The sequence below is a fragment of the Camarhynchus parvulus genome, chromosome 2 (assembly GCF_901933205.1).
Source record: "Camarhynchus parvulus chromosome 2, STF_HiC, whole genome shotgun sequence".
NCBI lineage: Eukaryota > Metazoa > Chordata > Aves > Passeriformes > Thraupidae > Camarhynchus > Camarhynchus parvulus.
In genome coordinates this window covers 29,636,670-29,659,743 of record NC_044572.1, presented here as the reverse complement: position 1 = coordinate 29,659,743, position 23,074 = coordinate 29,636,670, and the positions used below count along the sequence as shown (strand labels likewise).

The window sequence follows — 23,074 nt, the reverse complement described above, 5'->3', positions numbered from 1 at the left end:
GATCTCACCCCCATCTGCATGTTTGTGAAGTGCTGCTGTCTACAAACATTAATAACTTCTAATAAAAATCCAAGGTTTTCAGTTTGGAAGTAAACTGTCTTCATTTTGCCACATCTAACTTCAGCCCCTCCACATTCCTCCCTCACTTCTCAACTGGTACAGGCTCACAGTTATGAGTTTTATAGATGTCTAAATGACTAAGGAACCTTCATATTGCTGGCTGAGCAAGTGGCATTATTTTCCATTTGTGTCATGTTAGGGAGCAGGGGGTCAGCACCCACACTGCTGTGAAGGTCACCAGAACCTTGCCTGCAGTGAGGATTGTCTGGAAGATTTTCCTCACCCATGGAGAACATCTCTTCTCTGCACTGGAGGAGGCCGAGGCACTAAGCCCCTCCAGTGTCACAGTGAGGTTACTGGGACAATGAGGAGCTTATTCTGTGAGATCCAGGGCTGAACAGTTTGCCCTGTCTTCTCCTGAGGTCAGCTCCTGCTGGTCCTGCCATACGGATGGCACACATGCCTTTTACTGCACTGGCCAAGTATGCTGGCTCATGGCTGCCCACCTCAACCCTGCTTAGGTAGCCACACATCCAGCAAGGCTTTGTAAGATCTGTGAACTAGGTCGATACTATGTGTTCTGACCCATTTCATCTTTTCACCAGGGGTGCCTTGTGTACAACTTACTGAAAGAATCTGGGAAGTTAGAGATTGGTTAGAAACAGATGTGAAAGCTCTGGCAATGTGGTTTGTGAAAGTTACCTGTCATACAAGAAGAGAGCCACACAAGAATAAATCCCACCATCTGACATGTCACACATCAGGTATGTATTCACACACAGCCTGATCACAGCACCAGGTCAAAGCCACTCCCTGACTGTTTCCTGGGACATTGACACACAGCAGGGCACAGAACTGAGCTCTGTACCATCCTAACACTGCTAATCCCCTTTCTGGAGCTGGCTCAAACACTGAGGTAGCTCAGAGCCCTAAGAGAAGGATCCAAGATCTGTCTCTATCCTAAGAGGAAGGATGTGAAAAATGCGGTTTCATTTTCAAAGACTGAACTGTAAAGAAGCAACTATCAAAGTCTAAATTTCTATTTCTATTGCTTCTATTAAAATCTTAGTCCTGAGTGCAAATAGTATATACCCCAAACAAATTTTCCTCTGTTTTTAAAAAGTGGATGTACCTAGAAAGATGCCTATCTTATGCAGGCAAGATGCCTCACCTAATTAATTGGGGTGATGCATAGGACTAAACATCCAGTCAACAGGATTTGCACAAAGCCAGCTATGTTTCTCTTTTCCCAGAGTTCAAATATTCCACAAAGTGTTTGTTAATTTGCCCTGCAGTACTAGACAATAAATCTCAATGGATACTTTGTTACAACTCAAAGAGAGATAATCAAATTTTACATCAAAAGAATAAGAAAAACAATGTCTCTCCTCCTTCTGGAAACCATCTTGTCTTTCTCCTTCTATTTGAGCCACTTGAGAAACCTTAAAGGCATTCAGTCTTACCATCAAAGACTACACAATATCCCAAGAGACAGCATTTCTAGGATTACTGATTGGGAAACCAAATTTAGACAAAAGGACAGCAGCAGTAGGAGCTAAACCAACATGGGAACACCCAAGTATGGAGAGACATCCAATATGAAGGAAGATCTATTTTACCATAAAGAATAAATCCCAGATTGCTTCTGTTTCAAGGTAAACCTTTGAAGCCCTGGCTATGAGGGAGTATTATTCTGGTCACAGATTACCTGCTTCAAAGGCTAAGTCTTCTTCTGTGGAATGAAGAAGCTTCTGCTCTCACATCCAGTGTCTTGCACTGTACAATTACTTCAGACTTAGATGAGGAATACCAACGGTGGCAGTGATTGATGCTTCTGCATTGCTTTGGTGTTTCTTTTCTATCCCAAGGTCTTTAGAGTTTTTGTACCAACATGCAGTGGTAGTACTGCAATACTGCAGCCTGTCTTTCTATATATTCAGTTCCCTCATCCTTAAGGACAGTAGCTGGATCAGAGAGTAACCACACTGTATGTACACACAGTCCAAGCCAGCTCCTGGCTTATCACTTGGACAAGTCACTAAGTATCCAGCTACCACAGCCAACATTGGCAACAACCAATTCACAGATTTTGGCCTTGGCATTCCTGCCTGGATCTATGCAGCCCTCTGCACAGCCAGCACAGGTGCTGCCACACCATGCTCCCAAAATGTCTTTGCTCCTGGCAAAGACATTGCAAAGGCAGTTCCTGCAGGTTTACTAGTCAGGTCTGAGCAGGATGAGTCCCAGCAGTCACTTAGCCCTGCCCCAGTGCAAGGAGGCTCTCAGGGCCCTGGCACCCTGGGAAAGCACAAGGGAAGAGAGGTTCAGGCTGTGACCACCTTGGCTTGCCCTGGCACTGTGGAACTCAGGGCAATCAATGATCTGAACTACCTCAGCCCTCAGCATGCATTTGACAGAAGTCACACTATACACAATGCTTGGTATGCTCAGCATCAGCCTTCAAAAATCTAAATCTCCCAGATTTAAACAGGTAAAAAACTTTGACAGCCAAAGAATGTATTCTGTAAATTCACAGCACTCTTCTCCTCTTCACCCATGCACACACCTTTAGATGTTTGAGGGCCTGCTCTGCAACCAGCTCTTCTTTCTTGTTCCATTCCACAGCATTCATGACACAGGTCCAAAGGAGACCAATCACTGCTGGCTCTGGCAGCTCATTTCTTTTCATTTCCTCTTTTACATAAAGCACTACCTGGAGAAGGAAATAAGGGACATTTCCAACGAACCAGAAATGATGCTGACTTTCCAAACACTTGTAGTCATTTACAACATCATGGTGTAGAAGCAATAAGAGACAAAATTAGAACAAGATTTTGACTGTCCCCTCCAACCTAACAGTTAATGCAGTTAAAGGAAATACATGCTCAAGGATAAATGAAGGAAAGCCACTCCCATCCCACAGACAACTATGTTTGGAAATACAGAGGATATTTTGTCGCTTTAGTCTTAAAAGAGCACAGAGTGAACAGATGAATAAGTTAAAATAGTTTGAAGAAAAACAGAGGAAATCTGTTCCTCTCTACCTAATGTTGATTTAAGTCCTTGATTATTATTATATAAACAGAAAGTTGTAAAAAACCACTTTTACCTCCTTAATTGGGCATTCCTGAGAGAGACGTTCTTGCAGTTCTTTTTGAAGTTCTTTACGAGTCCCCAGTGACTGCTGAACTCTAAGGAAATCTGAGAGCTCTTTTAGACCTGCTTCAGTAAAATACTTGGCAAAGTGGTCCACATTTTGCCGGTTGGCTGGAAATAGTTCCTAAAAAGACAGGAATGCTCTCTGTTAAATGACCATCTATGACTCTTGACAGAATGGAAAGAACATTTTTTAAGAATGAACAGTGGGAATAACCTGTTACTTGACTTAAAACACTGCTTGTATCCACACTTGAAAAGTCAACACTTCATTCATATTGCAGTGCTTCACTGTAGTAGAGGGAAAAAATGATGTCCAGTTACACAAATAAGCTAACACCCACTCCATGTGAAATGGATGTACTTATGAACAGCCATGAGCCAAATGTGTTGCTCAAAGAGGAACCATAAGAGGAACCATACTTTTTCCAGATTCCAAGAGCAGGGAAAGTACAAAGGAATAGATGGCAAAGCACATTTGTCATGCTCTCCCAGTGCATCCACACATTTATCTCTTAAGAAAAATACATTGAACAATACATAAGTGGCCCAGGCACCCTGACATACCACATTTAACAAAAATCACAAAATCCACTATGTACTGTTAACATTAACTCCTGTAGGCATTTCTAATTAAAAAGCACTGTCAATTTATGAAAGTCCAGCTACTTAGAAAAGTTAAAATTATTCTTAAAAATCACTATAGCAAATGCCCCATCTTGGAAAACATTCAATGGCATTTGCTTACCATCCATTCTTGGTGTCTTAACCATGATCTGTGGGATGAATAACCCTTTTCTTAACAAAGAAGCAGGAGACTTTCCATCTATTTACTTACTGACCAATGAAATTAAGAAATTTTCATGAAGGCATCTATGCTAGGCAACTTTATCTGATACTTTACAGTTGTTTAAAAGAGCAGAGTAATGAGAGCCAACAGCTGAAAGTTTAAGTCAGTCAAGCTTGAAATAGAAAGATGCAGTTTTCTTCCCTGCCTCCCCACACAAAACCAATGTAATTAGCCCCTTTCCCAGTTAATGGCAAATTATTTAAGACTTGACACTTAAAATCAAGTACAAATTGAAGAGACAGAGGGGCATGGGAGGCTCCTTACTTGGGATACTTGCTTAATTACGTATTATTGAGGTAGAAACAGGAAATACTGCTGAGTCTCCAGGCACTGCTACGCAGGATGTATATCTGACTGCATTATCACAGCAGCAATCTTTCTGAAGGATTAAAACACCCCAAATGATCTTCAGAAAGACACTGGGAGAAAAAGGCACATGAAATTGCTACATATTCATCTATTCTCTGAATACCTTGCTACAAACCCAGAACACAGGTTTTGAGTCCTAAGGCTGAAAGCCTTCTGCACTGTACCTACTAGGTCTGCTTCCACCACTGCAGGACCATTTATGCTACCTAGATGGCTACTGCTGCAGAAAATTAGCTTACTATTCATTTACTATACTATTTTAACACTGCTGCTTCAGAAAGCTCCATTCAAACCTAACTCCTTATACTTTATATACCATTTGCAGAAGGAAAATGTATTTAAAGAAATAGCTTCTTATGCCCATATGCTGGTATGTTTTGTTAGCAGTGGTTAGGAAAAAAATACCATTTATTTAATTCCCAAGCCCCATGTATACAGTCTCTCAGAAGGCATCTGACTACAGGAAAAATAGAGACAGAATGTAAAACCATGTGATACTTAATATTCCTGAACCTGTATCAGTGCTACAGCCATAACAATATTGCTGTGTTTCAAAACATTTTAGAAATGCTAGCGAGTCTGAGGGGGAGTTAACAGGCTTACAGCAAACTACCATCTGCATTTCATTTCCTTCTTTCTCCCTGGGAGAGATAAAGATTATTGAAAATATATTGTACTTACTAGCAATCTCTTATCGAGGTTGGCTTTTCTTAAAGCAGAGGTAACAGAATTGGCATCTTTCTCTGCCATCCATGCTTTAAAAAGCTTTACAGCGAAAGAGGCTGCAATCCCTATCAGAGAAAAGCACAAAACCTGTTTCAGCAATTTTCAACATAAATGAGAGTTGACTATAAGAAGTTCAAACTTACAAAAAAGTTACAAGACTGTGGAATGAAAATGCATCTAGGACAGCAGAAACAAACACACAGAGCTGAAATGCCTATTTTCTTCTTTAATGCAAAATTAGTTTTCGGAATTATGCTAGATTGTTTGAAAATCTTTTCATTTGATATTGCCCATCTCCATTTAGTTGTTCAAAGATTTTCTTTGCAATTACTTTTCCTACATTCCTAATTCACAGACTAAGTACAATGCAAGAGGAAAAATTATGCATTAAATGGATAGAAAACAAAGGCACAAAGCAATAAAGAATAATCAAGAACAAGAACTAAAAAAACATATATTCAAATGTCTTAGCAAATCCTGGAATAGGGTTAAATAACTTTGCAACTTCAAGGTAACTGATTGTACTATGTTCTCCTAGGAGGCATTTAGTAGCCAATTTTACCAGGCACAAACACTAGTTTAAGTGAAAAAATTCCTTCCTCGAGGCAAAACTTAGTATTTTGTGTATTAAATCAAACCAACTCTACCTCCACTAGCTGTGGATTTCCCAAGGGAGTTAATAAACCATTAGGCCCACATCTCCCATTTCCTAGAGTAGCACCACCACCACAACTGCTCCAGGTTCTCCACTGCAAGTGCAGGGAGCTGAAGGAAGCTGAAAGGTCTGGGAGATGGAGCTCATCCTTGAGGAATGCTGCCTGTAGGTCAGTTATGATTCTCCCTACTACACTCATACCCACATCAGGGCTACTGAAGGCAGTCATAAGGGTAATGCATAACAAGTACCACTAGCCTAGGCTACAGCTGGCCGCTTTAGTTTTCTGTCTCACCTCCAGATAGTCCAGAAGCTCTCAGAGCTACATGGGACCTACTGGTGAGAAGGAGCTTTATCACTCTTAGCCACTTTATAGATAGATATTCATTATTTTATTTCTAGGATACTTTGACTAAATGAGTCACCAAACAAGAACAGAAGAGACTATTCCCAGACCACTGTAAAGTTCACTGACAGTCTACACATCTTGACTGTTATGGCAGTTTTGGCAAGCTTATTTCAGGAGCTTAATGGTGAGACATGATCCTTAGAGAAATATTGGACAGAACCAGGGATACACCATGCCAGACCAAGAGAGGCCTCAAAATACTTCCTTGGGCTTGTTTTACATGTTGGACATGATGCAGCAATCCTAAGTGCTGCAAGCTGACTAACCAAGACTAACAAAGCCTGGTCAACCAGCAGGTGACTTTGGCATAACTTCCGTTCCAAAGACACTTCAGCCTATCCATGAGCTCATGTGCTCAATACCAAAATTGAAGGGAATGGTCTCTGTCACCAAGCATTGTCCCAATCCAACTCACATCCTACACATTTTTGCTGGTTTTAGCTTAAAACAAAGCAAGTTTTATGCCAGTGTCACTATTAGAGGGTGTGCTGTTTTCAGCTGGGGTAGAGTTAATTTTTTTCACAGTGGCTGTATGGGGCTTTATTTTGGATTTATGCTGAACACTGGGTTAATAATACAGATATGTTTTTGTTATTGCTGAGCAGGGCTTACAAAGAGCCAAGACCTTTTCTGCTTTTCCAACTGCCACGCTGGCAAGGAAGCTGGGAGGAGACACAGCTGGGACAGATGACCCCAACTGACCACAGGGATATTCCAGACCATATGACATCATACTCAGTATATGAAGTGGGGAGAAGAAGCAAGAAGGGAGGAACATTTTAGGTGTCTTCCTAAGTACCTGTTATGTGTGATGGCACCCTGCTCTCCCGGAGGTGGTTGAACACCTGTCCATTGGAGGCAGTGAACTAATTCCATGTTTTGCTTTCCCTGTGTGTGCAACTTTTGCTTTCCCCATTAAACTTTATTTTAACCCATGAGTTTTCTAGATTTTACCCCTCCCATTCTCTCCTTGATCCTGCTGGCGTGGGAGTGAGTGAGCAGCTGTGTGGGGCTTGACTGCTGGCTGGGATTACACCAAAACAGGGAGAGGCTGTTCTAGGGCTTCACTACCCACATATTTTCAACTTACTTCTCATTTACAGCCCAAATTTATCACTGGCCTGTTCCTATACTCTGTGCACGTGCTGCCACTCTTTTCCTTTAAAATAGCTCTTCTCTTTTTGTTTGCTTCGTTCTTTTTCCCCTTATTTGCAGAAAGTAATTTCAGTCATTTATTTTATTGACCAACCCCATTAGCAGCTCTTTGCATTTGCATTACTTTGCCAGCACAGGGGACAGGAAGGGTACACTTAACCTTGGCAAGATTCCACCACTACCTAGACCTTCCTCTGTCTCTACTCCAAGTATGCAATCCATGAAAGAATATTTTGCAATCCATGAAAGAATATTCAGCAATCCATGAAAGAATATTTTGTTTTCCATCTATACATAACAATAAAAGTAGCGACAACACTGAAATAAGGTAATCTAAAAATAAATTAGCTATTTGCACTCAAACTGGACAGACCTCCTGTCCACACAATCTACCCTTATCTCACTTTCAGCCATTTCTTGGCCCATGTTACAAGTCCCAGGCTGATCAACAAGTCCCTCAGCTCACCTGTTTCTTTGTGTATTTTAACCTCACCTGCCTGCAGCATTGTTTTTTTGTAAATCAAAGAAATCTTTGAGTTTATTCATGTATGATCTACTTGTTTTGCCTTGCTTTGATCCCCATTTTAAAACTATCTTTGGATCTTCAATTATTCTTGCATAAAATATCTACCCCAGGATACTGACTGAACAATCTTTCCTCAAATGATGTCACGGATGCATTTTTAGTATATATAAACCAAGAACTAAAAGTATATGTAAGCTCTGACAAAAGTTTAGGGCTCCTAGAAACATAAGTTCCTAATGCAAATAAGAACTGTATTCTTAAAATGCTAAATTTAACAATTTCCATGATTTCTAAACATTTGCGTTTTCCAATGCTTCTTGTCTTCCCATAACTAGGAAGACTTTCATTTAAATGCATTGCAGACAATCATCCTAAAAACATGGATTAGTGCTTTTGTTTGAGATTTTTCCTAGTTTAATTCTGATTTCAAAAGCCATGAGTGATGACAAAGCAAAGCTGCAGCTGTGGCTTTTCTTTCTGCAGCATTTAGAAAACAAATGTAATGGTTAGCATGCTGCAAATGAGAACATGAAGTTAGAATAATTTTTTTTTAATGAAAATTAGAATACATTTTAGCTAATACATAACTCTTTAACAAAACAAAAAAAAAAGGTCATGAAAACTGTTCAACACAGTACATTTGCAAACGGGCCAGATAGTCAGAACTGTCAGAGAAAGAAATTGTTGAGCAAGCAGTTGTAAAATCAGGACTCCCAAGGTACATGCCATAAATATATAACAAAATCCTTAAATAAAGTAATCTCAAAAAGGCCTTGTACCCTAAGACTGAGAGAACTCATTTACTCATCATATGATAAACACAAATGCATGAGAAAGTTTATCAGTCACTAATCACTACTAGTATGAAGGCAAAATGAGGGATTGATTTTTCTTCTGCAATAACCCATTGGCCTGCACAGGATCTGTCTCACTTCTCACTCACAAGATAATAGCGACACTTGAAGAAATGCCAGATCTATCTCAGGAACACATATTATACTTCACAACTTTACAGTACCACAATAATACATAAATTCTACAACTTTGCATACCCAAGTATGACTTCCAAAAAACCATAAATCCTCTGGGGTTTTTGTTTTGTGGCTTTTTTCTGTGTGACTGGCCTCTTACAAGATTTCAAAAAGTATGTTGGGCACTGCTGTCTGTATATTCTTCTGCTTTAAAATTCTGATTCTGTTGTACATTCACAAGTTTCCAACTTCCATTTTATTGCAACATATATAATACATTGCAATAAAATACATCTCCTATAAAAAAGCTAAGATAAGAAAAGATATGAAACATTACCTTCTTTGACAATATTGTCAGTGAAGAGGCTTGTTAAAATTGTAGCAGGAAGAGTCCCATTGGCTAACAGGATGCCAGAAAGCATTGCCAGTTTTGTCTGCTCCGTCTCAGTAAAGGCTTTAAGAAACAACAGGAGCTGGGGGCCAGACAAGAAAAAAAGTATTTATTTGAGGCACAGGTAGACAACAGGCAGTAATTAACAGCTTTATTTCTTATTTCTTGAGAAGTCTCAATACAAATCACAGCAATCACATCAAAATCTACCCAGAACCATGACAGTGTCATTTCACTGATCCCTTGTTATTTCACTTTCTCTAAGAACACAAGACAGTACCTGAAGGGAGCCTACAAAAAAGATGCAGAGAGACTATTTACAAGAGCAGGTACTCACAGGAGAAGGGGGGATGGCTTCAAACTGAAAGAAAGCTGGTTTAGATTAGATATTAGAAAGAAATCTTTACTGTGAGGGTGGCAAGGCTTTGAGATAGGTTGCCAGAGAAGTTGTAGATGCCCCATCCCTGGCAGTGTTCAAGGCCAGGTTGGACAGAGCTCTGAGCAACCTGGTCTAGTAAAACATGTCCCTGCCCATAGCAGTTTGGCCCATCTAGTTTGGAGCTAGATGGTCTTTAAGGTCCAAAGCCATTCCGTGATTCCTTAAGGTCCAGCCTAAACCATTCTATGATTCTGTGAAGAATAAGGCCTTAGTCAGGTATACAACACCTGTCTTCTCCAAATATATGTATGCATGTGTAAAGAGAAAACTACTTGCCACAGGCTTGAGACACACAGAAATTACAGGATCACAGACAGGAGCCTGCCTATTCCCATCTTCAGACTTCCAGCCAAGCCATGCAGAGTTACAATTTGTTTTCTAGCTTTCGAAAACCATTGCTCATGGAAACAATGAAAGGATGGGAAAATTTCCTGGTTTTCTTTTAGGGAACACAGCACAATTACAACAGGTTTTTTTACTGGCTAAAATAGGAAATATATTTCAAGTTCAGACACTATTGATAAAGCTGACAAAGGGCAGACAGGAACATAGGCTGATTTAAGACCTTGCCATTCCCGGTACTAATTACAAGAGAAAACAAATAGCTTGAGAAAAAATTACAAATCTCCTCATCTTGGAAGATCTGAGCTATATATACACCTTTTAACTCTAAAACTGGCAATTAAGTCTATTTTTAAAATCTTAATTTTGTATGTTAAAATTACTGACTTGAGAGTACATTGATAAAGTACATTATGCCCTTTTTCCTTTATAGCAGAAAAAAAGCCATGCCGAATCAGATTTTGTCAATGGCATTACTGTTAACAATAATGTTTTCTTAATGTGTTGTTAGTTACCCACAATATGGGTGATGGGAAAAAAGAGCTGAAACAATAAAGGACAGCTTCATTCAATGCAAAAAGCTGCTGATTCCATCAGACGCTAGCTTACAAATTTACCATTACCACAGAAGAAGGGGAAAAAAAAGTACTGCAGATAACCATTTTCTGCAGTTGAAAAGAATACTCATTTTTTTCTTCACAAGGAAGAACAAATGGCACCCCTCCAAAAGGATGTCCTGACCTTCTGCTGTCAGGACACCCTTTTTTCTTTTCTACATGAGCAACAAATGCAATTAAAGCAAACCAGTTTGTTTTGATAGAAAACTCTCACCAAGTTTCCACATTAGGGTATTTCTTAATTATCAGATTCTATCCTTATAAAGGGACAGCATATGACACATGTCCCTGAACTTGTTTGTTACCATGGACAGTGAGAGATCTTCTCTGAGATATCCAAGCAGTTTATCAACAAATGTAAAACTTTCTGAATGCAGTGATGTTTTAAAAACCCAGGTAACTAACAAAGTTGTTAAATCTCATGCAGTGTTTTATGAATAGGTCTGCTTGCATCAGTGAACAGAACTGAAAAAAACCCCTCATTCATACAGCACTTACATAATAACATCAGCTTTAAATTACAGCTTACACAGGACTGAATGACTCAGCCACAGACAAATCACTCAGAATTTTTATTTTTTTCAGTGGGCTTCAGCCAAATGACTGCAACACACACTTTTAGCTTAAAAAAAACAATTATGAAACTACCAAATCTCAAGGTGTAATTTTATTTCAGCAAACTGTGGCTCAACCACAAAATGCATGAAAATTTGGGACGCAGAAGAATGGAGTTACTGTTTCTAAATATATGCCTGAGAAACAAGTGGTGAGCTGTATTTCCAAATGCAGCAACTAACTGGTGTGTATAATGGTGTAGGCAAAGGAACTCCAGGGGCCCATTTAATGGAAAACAGAACATTCTTACAGAATTTCAATATAATCCTAGTGTAAACTGGAAGCCTGTGGATTTAAAGCTTTCTTTATCAATAATACTGTACTAAAATGAGATCTGCACAAGAAAAAAGATCAGAATTAGACCTCTTTCCTGGAAGTACTGAGACTGTTAATAAAGAGGAAACAGCTTCAGATTTCTGTGTACCCCATTTAAATCTTTTTTCTTTTGCTTCTAAATAACAAATAGAGGAGGAATTTGATTAGAAAGTGGTCACACTGACCCCTTTAATGTAACAGACCAGTTTGATATACTTCTGAGCTCCAACCTCCATCCTTTTATCAGTAGCGTGTAGATCATGAACAGTTATACCCATTCATGTAAAATTCTGTTTTAAACAGAACCTTTATCTTCTACACATCAGGCGCTACTTGAAGTATTGTTGGTGCTACTTGCCTAATTTTTGTTTTACTAATATTTTTCAAAAGCTGCTCAAACCTAGACTTGTCCTTTTCTGCTGCTTAAGGATACTATTCTATACTTTCCAGCAGTTGTGAAACATAGTTTAGGGGAAGACTGGGCAATAGGAAAACCCAAATCTTTCATAAACCCATTTTAAGAACCATGAAACAGAACCTAAATTTCAGTTCAAAGTTGCTACTTCAGATTTTTATTGCTGATTAATTTAAACACTCTTCTTTTAGCATCACAATTACAAACCTCAGCAGGGAAGTCACAAAATGTCCAAGACACTTCAGAATAGTTCCCAACCACCCACAGAACATTCTCCAAGCTAATGCTTCCCTGCTGCTAGCCAAGCACAGACATTACTGCTTTCCTTAGATACAAACTCATTCCAGGCATAAAAAGGGCAGCTCTGGCTCATTATTTTGTATTTCTGTGATATCTGTAAGAACTCCCAATGATATAAACAGAAATTCAGAATACCTAATAAGCACAAGACCAGGCATCATGTGATGTTCCATGTTGTTTTCGTCATTAAACAAAAAGTCTCTTAAGCATAATTTCTGGGCATAGAAGATCCGCACAAGTAAACACATTCATGCAACACTAAAAACCACACAAGAAAAACAAGTGCTTCTGATCACCTCTTGTGATCCAGAAATCTTAAATGGTGAAAATTAAGGAACTCTACCACACAGGGAGCATGGTGTTTTTTTATGTCTTCATTATCTGAACTGGTCTGCTGCTGACAGTTTGTCACATCTGCAGCCAGCACTGAATTGTTAGCAATGGAGACGGCAGCTAATATAGCAACAGATACTTGCTGACTGAGTCTTGTCTTTCATTTGGCTGACTTAAAGCATTTCTGCTCACTCCCTATCCAATCTCAGAATGTTGGTCTCCTCTTATTTCCTAATTCCTAGCTTAGTTTACAGTTCTTTCCTTGGGAAACTAGGAACACAAATAGGGAATGTCGCATCTCCCAGCACTTCAGACATCCTCTTATGACTCAGTAATATTTACCACTGTTAAGACAAAAAAAAAATTATCTGTACTTTATCCCAATTCTAATATTAAAAAGTTTATATGGAAAATTGCCTAAACATGCAAGCACACTAAATAGACAGATAATAACTGCATTCTTCATCCAAGGAAATATGCACGTAGAGAAAGAAGAACACAAGTTTGAACTTAGAATTTTACTGAAATTATTGCAAAATGTCATGGGCCTATACCAGTACACTGGGCCATGCTCATATAAATTTAAGGTGCCTACATCAAAACACAGCAAGTGAGCAATGCATCTAAACAACATCTGTTGAAATTGCTTGCACAAAATCATTTCGATGTAAAACTCAGATATATGGTTTGCTGATGCTATTAGAAAAATGAGTAACTGGCAATTTTGGGGAGACAGAGTTAAGAAACAAAACAACTGAAAGCTAGAAGCAGACAAAAAGGGAAAAGATGGCAGAAAATAATGTCCTAATGAGAAAGTTGTGATCTAGAAGACATAAAGCAAATACTTGTGCAAATACTGCTATGGAAAATAATCTCTCTTGAAAGAAAAGTCCCATTGATACCATCTGCTTCTTTAGCGTGAAACTGCTGGTATTGCCTTGTTTTTTTTGGTATGCCTTTTTCTATGAGAAGAGCTAATTTTCCCCTACGTGCTCTATCTGCCTAATGAGTCTGCCAGAAACATCACTTTCACTGCTGGGACAATGACCCAGAAAAAAAATGTCAACGAGTCACTCTCTTACATTTCAAACCACTGACTAACTGCAGCCATCCTTGGGCTAGCAGAATCACCTTCTGGAAATGCAAATGTATCTATTTTCTGGACCTCCATGGGCAGCTAGTCCTGTACAAATTTCACCACGCAGGGATTAAAGGATTAAGTGGTTAAAAACCCTACAGCCTCCTAAATGAGAAAACAGCCACTTTGTGGATTCACACAAGCAGGAGGAGGGAGAAGGTAAGCAGAAGGCACCTACAAGTAGTCCTCAAGGGTTTTAAGGGCAATGGCAGTGGAGGTGCCATAGTCTCATCTTGTCATTAAGAGTGCAAAGTGAATTTTTGGAAGCTTAAAAGGATGCAAAGCCAAGCAAGTTACAGAAATGAGTGGAGGCGGCTTGAATTGACATGGCATTTACTTAATATGCTGAGCACTCTCTGAAACTTGAATGCTGTGAGTCAGCGCTTCTCATGTCAGTGATTACAGTAATTAACAGCAGGAACATTAGATTTGTGTGGGGATAGAGGTAAATTTAGGTCTTTAGAATGATGTACTGAGTAATCAGCATCAGTTGATAGGCATGCTGGCCACAAGTGTAAAAATAATTTCCTGTATGAGCAAGAATGTATAAATCAAAGCCAAATTAATTCAGGCACAAGAAGTGCTGGTGAGGTACCAAGCTCCAAATGTGCCCTCATTTGACCCTTGCAGCAACCTTTCTAATGTTTAAATAATATGGAAACACATTTTTATGTTTAACAAACATGATACTTTAGTCATGGGACAAGTTTTGCCACTACCAGCATGCCTGTTAAGTTACAGAACAGTACAGTGTTTATTACTTATTCAGGCCATTAGAAAAAGATATTTACATCAGTTACTAGGAACTCAAAATTGAAAAACAACATACAGATTTATTTTGTCTAACATTTTTAGCCTGGCTTTTCCTGTCTCCTTAGAATTCAGCATCACAAAACAAAACAGTATCCACAAATAGCCACTACAGTCTAACAGACAAATCCTGAGCACTCTGCCACTGGTGAGGACTTTCTCTTACACATATCTGTGGTCTCGAATACAAAAAACTTGTGGTTAGGATTCATTTCACAGTGCAGGAGTGGTTTAATAGTCATACACCAAGAGACATTCTGCAAAGCAGATTGGCATTTATTTTTTGGAAAAAACCAGACAGATGTTCTATTTGCCACTTCACATGTTCATAATACCACTTCTCATTAAGAGGTATATCCCCAAAGTGTATCAAACTTTTGCACAAAAAAGTCTGGAATAAGAAAGTGAGTTTGGTCACAGCAACCAAAGGACTCATTAATTCAGAAATATGCTACATCAAGTGCTTCCTGCAGTATTCCCACAGAGCGGAATTTGCAGAGCAAAGCTGCCTCCTGTAGATTCCAACCTCTTTTCCAGTACAGCTAAATAAAACACCTAGCAGCATCACATTTGTACATATACAATTACATTAGAAATATATTAAAAATATTATCATTACAGTAAAGACTGCAATCAACATTACCTTTTTGATTTCATCTTCAAATGCTTTCTCCAGATATTTGTATCTCCTGATAAGTTTATTGAAGACCTAGAGATAAACACAGATTAACTTAAAAAGTGTAAAAATTACAGCCATCTTTCTTTACAAAAAAAAGTGAAGGGAAATAAGCAGCTTGCAGAATGATTTCTCTAGTGTTGTCTGCCACATGGAGAGCATGAAACATCCTTCTCTCAATTCTGTGATTCTTGCTTCATAGAGCAATGTTTGAATGGGAGAATTTATTGCAGTTTGAATCTTTTCATATTTTTCAAAATTTTTTTCCCTTCTCTGCTTTTCACCCTATCCATAGATAAAAGCAAGGGGGAGGAGGAGGAGGAGGGTAACTGCACCCTTCCTCCAATAATGCAGCCCTGGGGAAGCACTCAGCTGATGGAGTAAGGGTGCTGGGCATCTTCAAATGATGCAATATCTTGACAAATCAACTAACAGAAATGTTTACAACAAAACACACTACTGTCAGAGAAAGAGGAAGAACATTTGCCAAAGCTTCTACAACAATTATGTTATTGGAACCACTTGTTCTCCAGTTTTGACCATTTGTTTCCCATCATGCGACCGCAGATTATGAAACCAGAAGCAGTACAGGTGCAGAGCTCATTCAAGGTGAAGAAGGAAGAGACAAGAAATTAAATAAACAAATAATCACTTCCGCTGCTGCACGAAGGCACAAAGCATATGACTCATTGTCACAGGTAAAAAGGTTTATGTGGGGAACAAATGACATTATTGCCACACTGGATGGGGAGGAAGGAAAATTAGGTTTAGAAGGCTTCAATTCACTTTTCATAATATAAAATACATCCAAACATCCTAACTGGTAGTATTTTGGCTCAGAAAAAGCGGAAAATCAAGTGTGGCCATGCTGAGAAGTAGACACACACAGAATCCTAATAAAATAAGATAAAGATGAAAAAGTAAGATTCTTGTTAGTATTTCCAAACAAAATTCTGCATGTTTTTTTAAGTCTCTGTAAATGACAGAAGCATGACTTCATATGCAAATAATCAGCTAAAATATCAATACCAACTTCAGTCTGTTGAGTTGTAGACTTTTCACTTTTAATTATTTCCATTACTAAATCCATAAAAAAACAGCCATATTATTTGGGAGACAGAGTAAGAAATTACCTTCTAGGTATCTTCTAGATTAAAAAAAAATCTAAATACTATTTTAGACTAATTCCACATTTCCATAATACAGTAAGAGCTCTATTTTTCATTATGCACGAAAAAATGGCAAGGTCAATAAAAGGACACAACTCTTCAGGCATTAATTACAAAATGTTGATTTATTTTGGTGGCTTTTGGTTTGAATTGCAGAGAATCCATTGAAGATTCCACTTCTTCAAATCCTGAGGTGAATCCTTCTTTTCCATTTTTCAATATGCAATCTTTCACTTTGAAATTCTCCTTGGAGGACTGGCACTGCCAATTTTGTTCAAAAGATCGTTAAAATCTTAAAATTTAAGAAGACAGAACCAATGGATTTACTGATAACAGAGATTTTCCTGAAGCAGAACACCCTTTTTTCAAGAGATGATAAAGCTGACACGTAAGAAATACTGACACCCTTTCCAAAAATAAGTATATTTCACTAATTTAGATTATTAAAGATGTTTTTTAAAGGAGATTTCTGCTATTAAGCAAACATTTTTTACCAATGCAGATTTTGATCCCAGCACTCTTTAAATCAACTATGCACCTTTCACCTTAGCAGGGACATCAGCTTTTATTCTTTTAATCACTGTCTCCAGCATTCCAATAATACCCAGTGATTTAAAAAGATAAACACATACTTAATTAACAGTAAGAGTTTTGACATAGGGGAGTTGCAAGGGTATTGCATTTTTATGCAATCCTACTGGAATCCAGAATTGCATGGTGGCTTTGAACTTTCCATAAAATTCTTACTGTAATTTCTCATATAACTACTACCTTCCATTAAGGAGTTATGCAAAGTTAGTTTCTATTCAAGAATCTTTTAGGGTTCACTGGCTTTTTGCATTAATTTCACATAGGCCTATTTATGCAAGCCTTATTCCTGCAGGAAGAAATCATACATCACATATGCAGGAGAAATGAAAGCTCTTGGAATATATACCCAACTTCTAACAAGTTATGAGACTAAAGGTTGGAGGCGTGAGCTTTATATTTTTTGTCATTCATGCACTTCATAGAATTGTTTAGGTTGGAAAAAACCTTTAAGGCCACAGAGTCCAACTGTTATCCCAGCAGTGCCAAGTGCCACTAAACCATGGCCCTAGGCTACCATGTCTACAGACCCCTTAAATATCTCTGAAACTGGTGACTTCATTTCCCTAGGCAGTCTAATACAATGTTTGACAACTCTTTCAGTGAATAAATTTTTCCTAATATCCATCTAAACCTCACCTGGCATAACTTGAGGCCCTTTCCCCTCATCCTGTCACTTGTTACGTGGGAGAAGAGACCGATCCCCACCTGGTCACAGCCTCCTTTGAGAGAATTGTAGAGAGTGATAAGGTTTCCCCTGAGCCTCCTTTCCTCCAGGCTAAACACCCCCAGCTCCCTCAGCTGCTCTTCATAGGGCTTGTGGTCCAGACCTTCTCCAGCTCCACTGCCCTTCTCTGGACACACTCCAGCATCTCAATGTCTTTCTTGTAGTGAGGGCCCCAAAACCAAACACAGGATTTGAGGCGTAGCCTCACCAGTGCTGAGTACAGGGAGATGTACACTGCCCTGATCCTGCTGGCCACATCATTGCTTATAAAAGCTGAATTTCTGATACAGTGCGTGTGTTTCTTTAAATATGGTCATATAAACATTTCAGTCTGCACACAGAAAAGTTCAACAAAATTAGCAAGGGTGGTATCTAGAAATAGACTCAACCAATGGTAGACTGTGATAAGCAAGACTGCTTTTTGTAAAGAAAGCATTGCCAACTGCGATCAGCTTATCTCAAACATCCTATTTTCTTACCTAAAATGTCTATGTTAGGGCAGATTAATGATTAACAGGATTTTCAATTGGTCTGTAGCTAGCCTAGTGCAGCCGAGACAGTCTGCAGATGTTCCACTCTAATCCCTTTTGACACATAAATGGAAAACAGTAATCAGCTCTGCCTTTACTGACCTGAGCATAATTTCGGATGGCATCATGATCTTCATCTGCAAAAAATACACAGTGGTTGGTCATCTTGGTCTTGTCATTGTCGTCTATGCGTGTTCCTCCAGGAGCTGTGAGAAAGGAGAAAAAAAAAAGGCCAGGAATTATTTCTTACTTTAAAGAATGTAAGATTTAATAAGTCTGGTAAGTCTTATGTTAATATCACAGAGGCAAAAGACCACAGTAAAAGTTAGCAGGGGAGAGGGAGAAACAGAGACAGACCAAACTTTGCTGAGATATGGTGGCACCTGACAGAAGGAACACCTGGCTGATATGCTGCACTGTAGATCACACAGTCCTCACAGGACTGAGAGATTCAGCTCACCCTAAGCAATCTCAGCTGGTCTTGAGAACACAGAGTGATCAAAAAACTATGGTTGGAGCACAACCCTTACACATTAATTTAATTCTTTAAACACCACAATAATGTAAATCCTTCCCAAAGAGAAAAGTATTAGCACTGTGTTAGCAATCTGAGTACTTGGAATATCCTGCTAAGTCCCTCTAATGCTTACCAAGCTCATGTAAACATTCAAAACACTGGCTTATTTTGTCAAGAGTTTTTCCTAGGTATTTCCTAGGTATATAGCTGCTATTTCCTGCATTACGGCAAATCTTACAAAAACATCTTTTCTTCTTACATACCAAAGAGCAGGAAGCAGGACTCAAAGCAATGTGACCAGTAAAAGGAGATAACTTACTCAAAATAAAGAGGAAAGTGAAAAGTATGTTTTTGCCAGAAGCTGCCACTGATACCTAGTAGAAAAGTCCCATGAACATCCACAAAGCACACCTCATTATCCTTCACTTCTCTGAGCTACCTTTTGTTGCACCATCTACAAAGCAAGATTTGCAGCAGCTCCTAACCTGGAGTGCACCTTTTTATGCTAATAAATCCTTCTGTTTCCCCTAGTTAGCATCTCTCTTCTCTTTGCTGTTGCAATTATAAGCTGGTTTAGCTCAGACTGAAGGCTTTTCAGAGCAGTATCCAGAAAGTGCCGAGGTATTACTGCACAACAAACAACAAACAGTGCTGTGATATGAGATGCAAGCAGCGAAATTGTAATAGAGGCTATAATTTCCACTGTAGAGGAAGACAGCATCTCAAAAGAAGCAAGCAAGGCTCATCCTCAAAATCCTCTGTCAGATATTCTGCAGGTTACCTAACATGCTGCCAGCAACCAAAATATCGAAGAGTGTGTCAGCATAGCGGCGATAATCAAGTCGGGAGCCTGCTGCATCCAGAAACTTGGCTATAGCCTCCAGGTCATTCCCAGCTTCATTGAGGCCTTGGACAATTGTATCCCTGAAGACTGTGGGTTCAAATTTCTCCTTTTCATCTGAAACAGAAAGAAAGAAGGAGAAGAGATAGAGTGTCAGTTTTAAAACTTGTTAAAAACCTGTATCAGTCAGCAACTGAAAGGACCATGGCACCTAAAATACTCTTCTCATTCTGGTCAACACACCAGAAGTTTCTTTGGCTTGTATAATTTCTGGAAATTCTGCAATGTCTACCCTTGCTTCCCCTCTCCTCATCATCTCCCAACACCAAAACGGACACAAACATATAAGAACATAAATAAAGGAAAAGCAACTATTGTTTTCAAACTTCACACTCTTCTCTTGTTCTGAGAGCAGAATAATGGGAATGCCAAGGTATGAGTACATAATCTCAGTGTATGCACACTTCACTTTTCATCTCTTGCTATTTTTCTTCTAATAACTATGGTCACATAACTAAAATGTTTTCAAAAAGAGTCTTTAGGAAAAACAGGAGACTGAGTTATTAATAAAACTAGTTTTTGAATAAACATTTAAGGCAACACAATGCAACCAAGAATTTATCTTTTATATTCATAGACCTAAGTAGCACTATGAACACAGCACTCACATTGCTTTTTCCACAGCTGTCCCTTGTTGAATGCCATTAAGGCACAGCCTGACCCCCAAAGTCCCTGTGTCAAGGTCATTAGTCACAACAGAAACAACTGCAACCTCCAGATAACCCTTATGTAGATTTACCCATACCTCCTGCTGCCTTTTTGCCCACGCAGTTAACAGCTCACTGCGGCCGCTTGAAGCTTCCTAAGAAAACCTGCCCTGCCTTTATAAAAGGGCACAAATGAAATGCCTGTTACTGTTAAAATAACTTGAACTTCAGAAACAAAATTGCAAGCTGTTCTGAGCACTCATACCCAGGGTTGTTATCACCTGCTGACACAAACACGGATACAAGTTCTTGAAAAACTGGAAAATATCCAGAGGATCAATCCACAGATTTTTACTTACTAAAATGACTGAGGATTGGTTAAACTTCTGTCTAAACATATGCTAATGCAGTCTGAAATATGCCAGCTGCAACTCTTGCAGACTTTTTGTGAGAGGTTCTGGCCTTTATGTATCCTCTGGCTGCAAGCTTCTGTTTCCTGCTACTCATAGTGCAGCTTTTCATCCCAGGCCTTGAACAAGAGACCTTGCTTTTTAACAGCCTCTCTTCCCTAATCTCTTCCTTCCTGCCACGGTACTTTCATGGCAATTGAATAACTATTTCAGAGACAATTCCTGCTTTTGATAGCTTTTCTATTTCTCATACAGGAAAGTTCTCTCTCCTCTGCTGCATGTACCTGGGGAGCACTCATTCTAGCACCTTCAGTACCTCACTTGCACATTCTCTTCCACTTTCAAAGCATCCCCTTCTTCCACAGCAATTGTACCTGGAAGGGAGAAAGCAGTCCATTTCCACGCAGTGTCCCAGGCCACTGGGAAGCTCAGGGGATTAGTCCACTTGTCCTTTCAAGGGGCCAGCTGCAGTTCAAGGGCTATCTCTCAAGCACTAAGCACTGGAGTAGAATCCCTTTTTCCAGAAATCCCCGGATATGCTGAGCTTTTCATGACTGAGCCTACTAACCATCTCTGCATGGATTGCTTCTCCATCCCCCAAATCTGACCTCCTCAGACCAAAACTGAGACAACTCCATGGACACCCATACATATGCTCAAGCAACCATCTGCTCCCAACTCTGGCTCCCCCTGAAGCAATGCACACAAACATAGGCCCAACCTAGATTCGCCACCACCACGCTCTCAGCACCCAATACACTCACTACTCAATAATGCCCCTTCTCTGGACTGCAAATGACTTCTTCCCAGGCTTTTACTTCACACCAGACTTTGGAGATGTTCAGGCCCTCACCCATGTTATCTTGACTTTGGCTGTGATGAAACCCTGGAGTCTGTGTTTTGAGGAACCCCCTCTCCTATCTGCAGGGCACAGCCATCAGGGACAAACCAGGAGGGTGAGAGGAGAATTGAAGTATGTGCCTTTGCTCCAAGGAAAAACTGCCCACAGAGAAGCATGCTACTGGAACCCCTTCCAAGCCACCAGACCTGTTACCAAACACTCAGCGGCAGCTCTCCTCCAACTTGAAGTACAAAACCCAACCCAAACCAAAGAACAAAGCAGCCAACCAACCAAGAAACGAACCAGTTTTTTACTGAAATAAGTACTTCAGTATGTGTACTTCAGGCAGTTTTACTTGTGCACAAGAAACACAGTTCCACCCATAAACAAGCATCTGAGTGCAATTATTCTCTTTTGGATTGCCAAATAAGTATGTATTATTTGAAGAGTAAAAAAAATTTTTAAAATGCTTGATGACACATCAACCAGCAAGAAGACAGACCTTTGTTTCAAGACCTGAAAAAAAAAATCCTGTTTCACTTTTTCAAATGTATTTCACCTAAAAATTCAAGATCTCATCTAAACTAGAAGGTATTATATGTTTGGTATCATGGCTACACAGTGCTCAGTACAAACACAAATACCGTGATTAATATTTCTTAGCTATTTTAAATAGATTCTCCCCCTGCCCCAGAAGTCTTCCTCTCACCTGCAGTACCCTATTATTTTCTTGTCTATCACAATCTAAAAATTTACACAGGAACAGGAGGTGAATTCATTGCATGAAAAATTATTTATAATTTTATTGAAACATTTTCCTACCAAGCTAATGTACTGAAGAGGAATATGCTGATGTATTACAAGAGGGTGAGTAAGAAGCCATCACCAACAAGTGGTGACAGTCTGTTGAGCTGTCAACTGCACAATTACTAAACAAGCACTGATCCAATCATGGGCTAGCAGAGGCAGGTGTAGCTTGCAGATGTGATGCACACAATATCCACTGCAGCAGTGCTATACACAGCTCATCATTTTCAGCATGTTCCTAGATCCTTATTTCCTATCTTTTGCTTCTAAAAAAATCACGAAGTACATTCATAGCTCTGTCCTTAACTAATTTTATCACTTCAACAGAAGGCCCACAACTGTAACTCTGTGGAAGAAAAAAGATAACATGAAGTAAGAAGAGGGGCCAAACAAGGTAACATAAAGGTCTAATATTGACTTTCTATTTGATGATTTTCTTATCTCCATAAATATAGCTCCATAAACACACTGGCCAGACACCAACTACTGCTGACCCTCACTGAAAAAGGAATATTCAACAGGTACAGAGATTACACCAAGAACTTACCAAACTATTTTATTTGCCTAGATTGATAGGAACTGTAAGATGCCTCCTTCCCTTGGAAGGTTCTTCCCTTAACAGCATAATTTTTCTTCCTTCAAATCTTTTTAAAGTGATTTGAATGTCTG

General features: G+C 39.3%; 1 protein-coding gene across 1 annotated transcript in view; it reads right to left on the bottom strand.

Annotated features, from left to right (window-relative positions):
• BZW2 (basic leucine zipper and W2 domains 2) overlaps positions 1–23,074 on the bottom strand; it is a 56,419-nt gene that overhangs the window by 10,295 nt on the left and 23,050 nt on the right. The window contains exons 3-9 of the mRNA XM_030943940.1: positions 19,581–19,757; positions 18,385–18,488; positions 15,236–15,301; positions 9,215–9,350; positions 5,117–5,226; positions 3,170–3,340; positions 2,627–2,773 (exon numbers count right to left, since the gene is read on the bottom strand). Of these exons, the coding sequence (XP_030799800.1) occupies positions 2,627–2,773; positions 3,170–3,340; positions 5,117–5,226; positions 9,215–9,350; positions 15,236–15,301; positions 18,385–18,488; positions 19,581–19,757 (911 nt within the window). The remainder of the gene's footprint in view (positions 1–2,626; positions 2,774–3,169; positions 3,341–5,116; positions 5,227–9,214; positions 9,351–15,235; positions 15,302–18,384; positions 18,489–19,580; positions 19,758–23,074) is intronic.